This window comes from Falco cherrug, chromosome 5 (genome assembly GCF_023634085.1).
Source record: "Falco cherrug isolate bFalChe1 chromosome 5, bFalChe1.pri, whole genome shotgun sequence".
Classification (NCBI taxonomy): domain Eukaryota; kingdom Metazoa; phylum Chordata; class Aves; order Falconiformes; family Falconidae; genus Falco; species Falco cherrug.
Window position 1 is genome coordinate 27,786,373 of NC_073701.1, and position 12,630 is coordinate 27,799,002.

General features: G+C 39.6%; 1 protein-coding gene across 6 annotated transcripts in view; it reads right to left on the reverse strand.

Moving 5' to 3' along the window:
• Positions 1 to 12,630, reverse strand: part of DGKI (diacylglycerol kinase iota) — a 233,885-nt gene that overhangs the window by 66,125 nt on the left and 155,130 nt on the right. For all 6 annotated transcript variants that reach the window (XM_055712413.1, XM_055712412.1, XM_055712411.1 and 3 more), the window contains 2 exons: positions 6,187 to 6,266; positions 4,312 to 4,356 (listed from right to left, as the gene is read on the reverse strand). In XM_055712413.1, coding sequence (XP_055568388.1) covers positions 4,312 to 4,356; positions 6,187 to 6,266 — 125 coding nt within the window. The remainder of the gene's footprint in view (positions 1 to 4,311; positions 4,357 to 6,186; positions 6,267 to 12,630) is intronic.

The window sequence follows — 12,630 nt, forward strand, 5'->3', positions numbered from 1 at the left end:
CAGCCAACTTCCTAAAGCCACTGCGACACAATGTTTAAACACAAACAGATTTGCACAGGGCAAAACACAACAGCATGGATCTTGGCCACACACCCAAAATTTGTATAGAGCCAGATTCTACCCTTATTTACATCTTCAGCAGTAAAATCAGCACATCTATAAATGATGTAAATTCAGGCACATACTGGCTCAGGATTAAACTTTACTCCTCCTTCAGACAACAGACTACAGAGTGGTATACCAAATCACAAGGCGAGAAAGGAAAAAGAAGCAGCAATGGGGAGGAAAGGTACCTTTGAGAAAAGCGTTGCTGTGCATGGAAAGCACAGAATGTGAATAATGTATATGTACATATATTATAACATGGGCATAGATTGGTGAAAACAGACCAGGGTACAGTATCTCACTGGGACTTCAAATATCACACAGGAGCCCAGCACCTCTCCTGAAAGCAGGATGCAGGACAAACAATTTTTGTATTGGGAATTGTACAGCTTTATCAGATCAGCCACTGTTTGAAGGTCCAACATCAGAAAGTAAAGGCTGGCTGCAAGAGTGAGTTCCAAAGAGATTTCAACAATCACAGGTTTTCAGCTAGATGGGACAACAGGGCTATGAAAGCTTAACCCCTAGCATAACGCAGAAATCCACAACTTTAGTCTGAGCTACAGCAGACCTTGAAGAAAGGCACCCAGCCTAACTGAGAGACTCCAAGTGACACAAAAGCCACCACTCCCTCAGGCACGTGGCACCATGCGCATGGTTTGAAGAAGGAAAGCGAGGCTGCTGTGTATACAAGAGGAAACATACAGAAACGCCAACACAAAACGGAAGTTTAGGGTGTATTAAACACATCCAACACATCTGAAACATTTATGCAGTCTCAGAAGTTCACTTTCCTATATATTTTCCTCTGCTTTTACTGCCCAGTGCTTACATCGTTATGAAAACCTAGAATTAATAGATATTTCTCAGCAATTTATCTTACTGTTTTGCACATCTGACATTTTCTAAAATACTTCTTATCCGAGTAGCCATGTGTGAGAAGAGTTATGAAAAAAATAAAAGAATATATTGACAGAAAAATGGGAGTTTCATCAGCTCAATTCCCCAGGCTGCCCAGACTCGTGTCAGTAAGACCATGGGGAAGAAGCAGTTTGCTTTCTTCATCCTGGGGAGAATCTCAAAGGAACGCTGAAGGAAGTTGTCATTTCTGGGTAAAACAGATCAAACAATTTTCAGATTAATTACAGAGCAAATAATGCCTTCACAACGTTAAGAGGCAGACAATGCTCTTTGATTTACTTAAAGGTACCTGACACTTTTTCAGCCACCTGAGAAAAAGTGAGGTCATGCTGATGTTGTTCAGATACACACAAGCAGCTTTCCCAGTGTCCCGGTCAGCAGGGTGCCTGCACGCACTATGTGCTGTTTTCAAGCAGCTCTGATGATGATTATTTGATAGACACTCATTTCTCAGCCATTTGAACGCATATCAGCGCCTGGCATGCTGCTGCTGCAAAATGTTATTAATTTCATTTGGTATCATGACAGCTTTTGCAAGATTCATCTTATTAGCTTTTGCCTCTGAAATTGCCTGGAACCATCTATTACTGCCTTTCCCTTCTGGTTATCCAGGACAGAAAAGCAAAGATGGCTCCAGACAACTCATCTGTTTTCTCCTCAGTACCCTAAAGTCTGGTTACAGTCCTAGCAACAGATCTTGTCTGAAATGTCACTACAGCATCTTACAGACGTTGCTTGACTGAAAAAAATGCATACACATATGTCTTCTGATGCATGTTACACACCTGCATCTATAGCCACCCTGACAAAAATAAAACAGCCTCAATTGTCTCCCACATTTAGGGATTTCACTTGATCTCATAAACCTTGCTCTCATGTACAGGTTTTTGTCTCCAACCTCTGTGCATTATCAGACAGATGAAGTGTACATTGTGTACATAACAACAGTGTAACATTCCATAAAGTGAACTATTTCTGCACACAGGGACTAAATAACATATCTCAGTGGTTTACACATCAGCTTTACAATACACCTATGTCTTTCTCTAATATGGGCTTATGGAGTTATGGGATGCTTAGATTTCCTTGTGGCGCAACTGAGGTATATGTGGGAGAGCCAAGGATTTTCTGAAATCCATTAGGTTTGCTAATATCTATACATCCACATGCAAAAAGCTTTATGTATCTTAATATTTAACCCGCTATTTGATGACAGGTAAGGACTGGGACACAAAGGGAGAAAGGAAGAAAGCATCCAAAGATAACAGTGCATACTAAAAAGGTAGATGATACAAAGAGGAAAAATGAGTAAAAAATCATAGTCCTAGCAGAGTACATAATGCTGGGAAAACAAACATAGGGGTAATGCTGGTAAATGTAAATTCAAGTCACAAATTTTGTATTGTGGTATGCTCCTTCCAAGACTTCATTAAAGTTCAACTGTAGAACTTGCTTGGGAAGTCTTGGGCCCATGAGAAAGATGCTTTATGAGCAATAAACTTATTAGAGAAACAAAACAGAATGAAAAACCACTCTAGCAACAATTTTCCCATTTGCACCTGGGCTTGCTGATGTTTCTTGCTGACTCCCCACTTTTTGAGCTGCAGAGGAATCGTGCAACAGAACTGCATTTATGAGACTTAAAAGTACCCATGACACCTTATTAGCAAGGTAAAAAGACAGTTCCATCAACTCGAGCACCTTATTCATGCCCTTTATCCCCTGTTCTTTCCCCTCTCTGTAATATGTAAGGGATACCAGCAAAAATGGAACAAACCTCATTTTAACCTAACAAGACAGTTTGTAGAAATGCCCCACTGAGAATAAACCAATGTTTGAAGAATCCAGGATAAACAAGCACTGAATACACAACACAGGGGGGGTGCATTCAAGATGTAGCATCATAAAAAATAGATAGCATGTTAGGGATTTCACAGTGATGTGCACTAGAGAAGACATTTGGGCAGTTAATTTATATACTGCTATAACTGCAGAGGTTAAGAGCCAAGTATGGGGCTGATTTCTGACATTTTATACCTTCTTTTGGCCCTCCCCATACACACAGATTTAATCCTTCATTTTACCTCAGGCAGTTTCCTATGCATGGAGCAGTCAGCAGCCACTTAGGTTAATTTATAATGAGTGGAACAGAATAATACATGCTGGTTTATTAGCCAATTCATTAGACACTAACACTGCTCTAAAACTCAGTTTCAGGGCAATGATTGATACAAATTTCAAAAATATGAGGTTAATATTGGACAGGGAAATGCAGAAACAAACCATGAACCGGTATGAGAAGGCAACTCCAAGAACACATGCCAAATTGCACTTTCTCATAATGTCTTCCTGCAATCAGCGCATTTACAGGCGTTCTTGCCAAACTGGAATTCTGTATCACCTAGGTAATCATTTAAATTATCTGCAGTTTTGCCGCAAATGGTTCCTGTTAGCTGGATCTCCAATCACTTTCTCAGTGAACTCACTCCTGCTGATCCCAAGACTCACATTGTTAAATCTAGGAAAAGGCTACCAACACTGTGCAAACTTGTGCTGGGTCAGCTGACCAAGTTTTTGTGTCAAGTCTCTGTGCTAATAACGCCAGATCAGCTCAAGAGTCAGTAGAGTTAGTCTGCGTTAGTTTGCTCCCAATCTAGGCACTGTGCAGTGCAATATCTTACTGAGAGAAATATGGATTCTTGAACAGAACTTCCAACTGTAAAGGCAAGTTCTGGCATTACATAAATTGTAGAATAAAGTTGTAAAATGCACAGAGACCAATTTTAAAAACTAGCCACTTAGAACTAGAATACATTTGTCCCATGTAAAAGACACATCTTTACCCAAGATGGATTAAAAAAACCCTACTCTGAAGATTATGTTAAACTAAAAGTAGATGACTGGTGGTGAAAGACTATTAGTACAGCTATGCAATATAACGTGTTATTGCTCAGTTTCTCAGACAGAGAAACAATTTTACTTTTGTCATTTTTCCTATAGGATATATTCTCTCATTCACTTCAATATGCAAGGCACTGCTATTACAATACCGCTCACATCATTGTGCTGCGCTGATTTTAAAGATGATTCCATAAGGTTTGCAAGGAAAAGGATTGTCTGAGAGAAAGCAGAATGAACCTCTGACATTTGAGGGTAAATGATAATCAGAAATTCACCTAACATACAGGTATCTAACAAAAAAACCCCTGGATTCAGATTCAAAGAGTGCAGTCCACATTGTTAAGCCTCTTTTTGTTCTGATATTAAAAGGAAAGCTTATCTTACCTGGTAATGAACTCTCTGTGTAGTAGAAGTTACTGACTGTAGGTCCTAGCAGGAGGATGAAAGACACAGTGATGATGAAAATAAAATTACACCAACAAGAGTTGCTTGCAGTTCTACTGTCTGAAGTGGTTACGCAAACACAAACAATTTTACAGGTATTTCTCGCTGGTTTTAAGCATATGAAACAAACACCACTGAATAGTCATGGAAAGGTCACTTAAAGTTTAAATTTGCGTGCATTTTGTCAACAGAAAAAGTTTTAAAAATATAGAAATTATGTTAATGAATCTTTATATATCACAGACTTATTTGTTGCATGAAAACTATCTAAATTTAGAGTATCAGCAACAAAATGAAAGAAAAGATGACAAATCTATAATTATTTTTTCCCCAACTATTTCTGAGTAATAATGCACTAAAGAAAATCACTGGCAGTTCTGCCTGGTTTAAGACAGCCTCATGGCAGGGAGATCATGTCCTGATAAATACCCTGGTATTTAGCAGGGTTCAGGAATCTAATTTATTTTAATAGACGTTTTGTCAAATAGTTTTATAGCTCATGACATAGCCTACCACAAAGCCTGGTCTACAAACCACAGCTCGCCAGCTGGCATGCAGGTTGGCAGAGTGCAGAAAACCGTGGCGCCTCCATTCCCAGCTAACGGGTCTGAGCCACATCAAACACACAAAAAAGTAGTACAAACCCTGCAAAAGGCTGGAGAAACACAGTTCCTCTACAACCACTATAGGTAAACTCAACCAGAACTTCTAGCTGTGCTTCCTCCAGGGCTGTACAACTACTTGCCTCCCAATACAAGCCATTAAGTTGCCTGAGCTCAGTATGAGATTGCATTTGTAAACTGCTAAGAACACCATCACAATTATTTTATTGTAATTTTCTATCACCGGATACTTTAAATATGCATCACCTTACAACATGGCTTTATGTCTGATAATAGCCACACCTTAAGTCTGAATGTTCAGAACTGCATTTGATGAAGGGGATCCTGACTGAAAAGCAAAAGAAGTGGAAGTCTGTGGTGAGATACTAAGGCCCATTCAGGCTGCAAGTGCAGTTCCAAAACCACAGGGAAGTCAGTGGCTCCCAAAATTGATCAGAGGGTTCACAGCTCCTATGTAAATTGGACTACCTATTTAGAAACCTACGTTAATGTCCTCACACTTGTAAATGTTGTTGAAAGACATAAGTAAAAGATTAAATAAAGTCAGAGACAGTATATGAATGAAGATCCATTAGTTTTATCATCAAAGACTTATGCAATGAAAATTATTCAGGTAATGGGGCATTTGGAGTCTCCATTTCCCAGACTTTATTGTAGAGTGAACTCTCATGAGGCAAGGTGTTCAAGACAATAAGAGCAACATTATTATTAGTTGCATGAGCATATATTTCTGTGTATTTCGAAATTTCTAGTTGATATTTGTACTGTTTATTGGTGTCTCAGATTGGTCCATTAGAGAATAACATTTGCATAATTAGACCCACTTGAAAACCACAATGTTTATCCTTACATAACACACTTTCTCATCAATAATTTATGCAATTCCAGCGAGGTATATGGAAAGTCCTGGTATTCCAATCCAATTCAAGGGAAAGTAAATACACCCATACATATCAACTCTGTTATCACTTAAAAGGGATCCATATGACTTTCCATTTCCTGTTTAGAAAATATTTTTCAGCGTCACTCCTGCTTTTATTATCATATCATTACTCTAAAGTTTCTTGTCAGTGGTAGGCAAATTGCAGTGCTCTTAACTTAGGGTTGTTGCAACTATTAGACCTCTGCACTCAGAACTGAAAGCAGCATAATATAGATTAATACGTGATACCTAAATTCACAAAAAACTCACCTCTTGTAGACGGTCAATGTACATACGACAGGTCTCCAAGTCACAGTCTCCTCGTACAACTATAATTCCTAAGGGAATGGCTGAAAAATAAAGAAAAGCGTCTTTAACTGAAGTCTCTTGAACTTATAGAAGACTTGCAATATACTTTGGACTTTATTTTAAATGTCCTCACAAAAGCTTTCTATTCTCTAAATCTTAACAGCTATTTAAAAACAGGAACATATTATTTATCATTCGTTTCATCCATTTATAATTATCAAAGCTAAAAAGATTCAGTCACATTGCGTACTTCATTGTCTGATGTTAACATCAATTATTAACTACAAAGAAAGGAACATACCCCAGGGCAAGTGTTTAGGGGCGTACTCTCATACATTGAAATGAGAGTGATATTTCATTTTCAGAACTCCTGAAAGTGTACAAAAATGATTTAAAGTAATGAAAGTCACAGCCTGTTTTCAGAGAAAAAAGTCCTGCATAATGTTAGAGGTAACGCTGCTTTCAAATCAAACCAGACATTATTCCATCTACGCACAAAACTGACACAACCTCTCCATATTTTCTCACAGGGGAAAAAAAAGAGAAAAAGATAATTTTAAAAATACAGCAAAAAATGCCCTCAGATGAGGGCAGCGTTTTTAATAACAGGGGGTTTCGGTTTCCACAGCCGATCTGCTACTATAGCCAAAAAAATATCCAAAACAAACCAACAAAAAGAACAAAAAAAGAAAAAAAAGTTATACGTGAGTCTACAGGAAGGTACCCAGAGAGCTACCTACTAAGATCTCATTAAATAATAAGAAAACAAGTGAAAACACTTGAGTACCTGCTTTTCTAAAACTGAATCACTGAATGAAGTTCTTTTTTCACCCTGGAGGGTCTTTACTCAAACAATGGCTCAAAAAAGTAGAGGAGCAGCAGGAAAGATATTTAAGTCCTCAGATGGAATATTCCAGAAAGAGAGCAGAATATCAACTCATAAACAATTTTGGTAACTGGGTAACAAGCAGCAATATAAAGTTACTGACATTTCCGAGATAAATAGGAAAAACAACTGTGCTGCAGCCCCTCCTGCCATTCAGAAGAAGTTGATTAAAAGGGAGAGATATTTATCCACTGAGAAGCTCTCCATTCTGATAAGAGAACAAGACAGCGCTAAAAGATAATGGTGAACATGGCTCATGTTTTTGTGGCCCAGCAAGGCTCAAAGCCCAGAGAGAAACTCAGTGGTTTCAGAGAGGAGAGCAGGGGAGCACCGATGGCAGTCACAGTCGTTAACAGGCCTCAGAGGCCCGCACAGGGTGCTGGGGACACATCAGCAATGCTGCCAGCATCACACTCGGAAAGCAATCTGAACAGCAGAAGAGCTATGAACCCGGGTAAAGCAGAAACAGGGGAAAAAAGCTGGAAGGAGAAACAAGAACATAAAGAAGGGATAAGCAAGAAGACTAGGGAAGAAGGGAAGAGCTCGCACACCTCCCCAAGCAACACTGACACCCAAGAGTGATGCCAAACCGCCTCTGCATTTTCAGAAAGGCCAAAAGGCAACAGCACTCACTGCGACCTCCCAGGATTTTTCATTACAGAACAGAGACTGAGAGACAAGTGGCCAAAAGGAGGGTCAGTCACACGGTTCGCTTTACACGCGCCGATGCTCTGGGTTACAGACTGATTCTCTTTGCTTAGCGTTTATTATAGCTTAACCTGCTCTGACAGGAGACCCTTAAGCTCTTTGTAGAGAGTACTTAATGGCTATCTAGTTTCAATTCAGCAGATCCCTCTGCAGTCCTTACCAAAAGAAGTGTTTGTTAAATTCATTTATAGCACTAAAAAGCGAATTGCAGCAGACACAGCCACACCTCCAATAGCTACAGAGCACTAGGGAGCTACACCACTGGCTCAGAAACTGTCACCACAGATTTTGCCTCTTCCGTCAAATCCCTTTCTTCATAGAGGTGTATATGCACTCAACGGGGACCAAAGCTTTGACCTGCTGAAACAGCACAGCTAACAGAACTGAAATTTTAACTATCACCATTCCTGACAGAACAAAGGAGAAGGACCTACAGAGCATTTGGAATTCTAAAAAAATCCACCCAAATGTCCAAAATGAAAACAGTAACACATAATATATAACTTAGCAGTGACATTGATGGGCCTCATGTAAAAAGGGAAGAAGTCAATTATGATTCATAGATTTAATTAAATTATGTCCCACCTATTCTTGACAATTCTGGAGTTCTGGGTTGGGTGACTTCATCCTTAAAAAGAAATGTGAAGCTTTTCCTCCCTGGAAATCCTGAATTAGCATGACCTATGGCTTTTAGGGTCAAAGGCTAGCTAAGGGATAAGGTGCAAGAGGGGAGTCTCAAAATGGCTCCATTCCACATGGTTCACACTCCTTTGAAAAACCTTTGAAGTCATTACTGGATAACACTACAGTATATGCCAAAGTGTTGCCTGCTAAAGGGTTTTTTTTGTTTGGGATTTTTTGTGGGTTTTTTTGTTGGTTTTGTTTAGGTTTTTTTGCAAGACCCATTTGGCTTTCAGAAAAGAAAATATTTCCAGCCCTCATTTTTATCATAAACTGCAGTAAAAACGCACAATGCACCACACAGCCAAGATATTCAAAGTGCTTCAACAATAGATGCTGTTTGAAAACAAAGGAAATCCATAATGATTAAGAATGGGGTTAAAACTATGGGGTTGTTGCTCATTCCAAATATAGGGCAATGCTGTGCAGTAGGGGCAAAATGAGTTGTTATGACAGATTAATTAAAGGCATGAAGTTAACACACATGGCATTCACTATCATTGTGGACATTTTCATCCAGGAATAAAGGGCTTCTACCTGTTCTGAACAGCTCCGTGTGGATGGGGATGTGGACAGAAAAGTGCTGTGGGGGACAGTGGTTACTAGATAGGCCAGACAAGAGATGGAAAGACAAAGGCTTATATTAAAAGCACAGGCACTGCAGAGCAATTTTCCCATTCACCCACACACTGCCCACTCCTGTGAATATATGGGTATATCCACACATGGGAATATGCCAAAAACGAAGGGATAGTCTCAGATCATGAGCCAAGCCACAGCATTCAAGTGCCAGACATTTTTCTCCCAAGGCGCCTGCTCTTCTGGCCGCTTGCATCCAGCCCCCAGTTTCTTTTCATCATTCAGGGAGTACAAAGGACTTTGTCCAGTGAGCTGCAGATACAACCTCTAACATTGTGGAGATGAGCAGCAGTGCAAGAACCCCCAGAGATGAGACAGGCAGACAGCTGCTTCATATTCTGAACCAGTACTGCAGAAAGCTTTTTGTTCCCAGCAACACTAACCAAAATCAAGCATCAGTGGGAGGAGGGTTTGGTAGATGCAGCAGTATAGCTAGCATGATGCTCTAATTAACTGCCAGATTAGTAGTGATTTCCAAAGTCCCCAGGAAATTAGCTGTGGAATTTATAAACGATGACTAAATCTTCTACCTATTAACTGCCCATTATGCTGAATACCTAAAGCTAGTGAATTCTTTAATAGTATTGAGGACACAAATAGAAGCCAGAATATACTGCACGTGGCACCATGAAGAAAAAATAAAATTCAATTAACTTCCCCATTTATTGTTATGAAAGGATTCAATCTGTGATCTAAACACCATGATTAACCCACTCAAATCCCAAACAAAACAGCCTTAAGACAGCTCATTAAGGTAGATGTGAATGCCAGGAAAACTCATTCTGAGTCTGACATACCTCAGGGGACCTGGAAGATTAGATATCGGGCTGTAAATGTTTAATGTAGCAAATAAAGGATCCTCACTACTAAAGATTTATAAGAATGTCATTTTCCTGAGGGGTTTCCACTGGTATTAAAAACATAAAGGACCAAGTAAATTCTTGGGACAGAATTCTAAAATATTCAGACATTTATATTAAGAGGTTTGGCTTTCCCAGTATGGTTTTAATACAACTGAGTTTGTACAAAAGGATTTTCTTACCACACAAATCTAAGCCATGTGCTTCTTCAGATCCCTTTTGTTTATTATACTGACAAAACCTAAGCCTCCTTAGTTGCTAGTTTTCTTAACACTAGTGGTCTACTTTGAAAATCCTCACATGTCAGGAGATAAAACACAGACTAAACCAGATCACATCTGAGAAGGCAGTCATCCCCTCCAGGCTCTCAGTGGCTTCTCCAATACCCTGCCACAAAAAGGAAGAAGTGGTCCAAGTAAATGAAGAAAGAAGTTGTCCCAAACACCACACAAAAAGGAACAGGTTATAGAAAGAAAACTACAAAGAGCTCAGAACTGAAACTGGCAGAGAATGGGTATCGGGACTAAGAGCTGAAAGAAGAGGTCTGGCTGAACAATGAATAAGGACTTCTGCTTAAGAAAAAGAACAGGAATCTCAGCTGAGAGATCTGCAGAAACAGACTAAGACAGGCATGAAGGATGTGTGTGGGATGAGATAGCTGAAGGGGTCAAACAGGACTGAAAAGGTAAGAGGAAATCAAATCAGAAAAGAAAGGGAAAAAAAAAGAAAAAAGGAAATGACAAAAGTAGAATATGGACAGAAAAGTCTATACCAGAAAAACAAACTATAGCATGATTTTCTGGAAAGTCTGGAATGGAACTTAATAGTCTTGTGTCTTCCCAGTCCTCTAGGGTAAACGTGTTTATTTCAATTTGGAATACTGTTCATCTCTTCTAGTTTAAAGGAGATGACAAACTTACAGGTGACAGTTGCCCCCACTAGCTCAAAAGGTAGAGAGCTGTGTTGAATGTAGATATGCCCCACATGGTGTCAAGTGAGGGTAGATTTAGATAAGGAAAAAATTCTTCACAATGAGGGTGGTGAGACACTGAAACAGGTTGCCCAGAGAAGCTGTGGATGTCCCATCTCTGGATGAGTTCAAGGTTAGGGGCTTTACGCAACATAATTTATTGGAAGATGTCCCTGCCCATGGCAGAGGAGTTGGAAGTAGACGATCTTTAACTTCCCACCCAAACCATTCTCTGATTCTATAGCTCAGTGATATGAAGTTTCAATGGTTTGGATTTACTCCTTTCCCCAAACCCAGGCAATGACATACCCTGTTAAATAAATATTACTATGACTACAAAATCAAGAACTCGAAGTTAGAAAAAGCCAAGATTAAAACTGCCTGTTTAAGCATCTGTCTGTATGCATTGTACTATAGCCTTTAATTATCCAACCGCATCCTGTTTGTTCTGTTGGACTCCTGTGTCTTTCTAATCTTTGCACATGTGGGTATTGGTGTCAGTCAAAGCGAGAAGTGTAATTCACTGTGCTGTCTGGACAAAGCCCGCAAGGTCTCATCCATCAGAAGGCAAAAAGAGATATTCCCTTTGACATAAGCAATGCCTTTGGAAACTTCCTGTTTGTTTTTGTCATTTCTGTTGAAGTTACAAACATTTATCAGTGGTTTGTATCTGTATACACCAGTATGAAAATCTGGGAGTTCACTGGCAATGGAGTTCCCAATATTTAACTCACTACTGACTTCCAACCTTCCTGATTTTGTCTTGCTGGGTGACTTTAAGCAACCCATTCAGCCATCCCATTTTCAGATCTTCCTAAATCACTGTGACAGATATGCATGTATTAGCTAACATCTACACAACACATACTGAGAAAACAAAGCAAAGCAGTGACTTTTAAGCAGAGTGAAATTTAATAGACAGTCTGTACATAATGCTGCCTTTTACAGAGCATCTACAGATAAGCCACCACGTCCCCTAAAAGACCTCCTGACAAATAAATGGTCATTAGTGTTTCCTTTACAGGATGGAAGAGAAGTCTTGTAGGTACCCAACTCAGCTCACCTAAATCTGTCCAGATCAAAGTCACTTCCCAGCATGAATACATTTTCTTCAGCAGCCAATCTCCCTTGTACTGATTCCATCTGCTAAAATTCAGGTTTCCCTCATCATACCACCTAGAAGGAGGTACTCTGCTGTCCTCTGCCCTTTACATTATGGATATTCAGGATGTAAATACCAAGTCATCAGTATTGACCTTTTCTTATGTAGCTATACATAAGAATAGTCTCCAAATTAACCCCACCTACCATATCCCTGAGCTTTAAAGAGTCAGAATACATTCCACAGATCAAGGGTTCTCAAACTGTGGTAAGTGCATCACTGGTATGAGGAAGCTACAGTATTCAAGAGGACAGAAGGAACAGCTGCCTCTATGTAAAAGACAGTGTGAGAGACCTGGAGCCATTAGAGAGCTCAGAGTTATTTCTGATACTGCCACCACTGCGAGTCAGGTATGATTTCTCCTTAATCTTAGTGGTATCAAGCAAACCAAGATTGTTCTCCATGGGTAGTGCATAGAAAACGACAAGTTAAGGGCAATAAGAGCTGATTTATTCTATTAAAAAACACAATATGGACTGTTACAGCTGAAGGTGAGCTA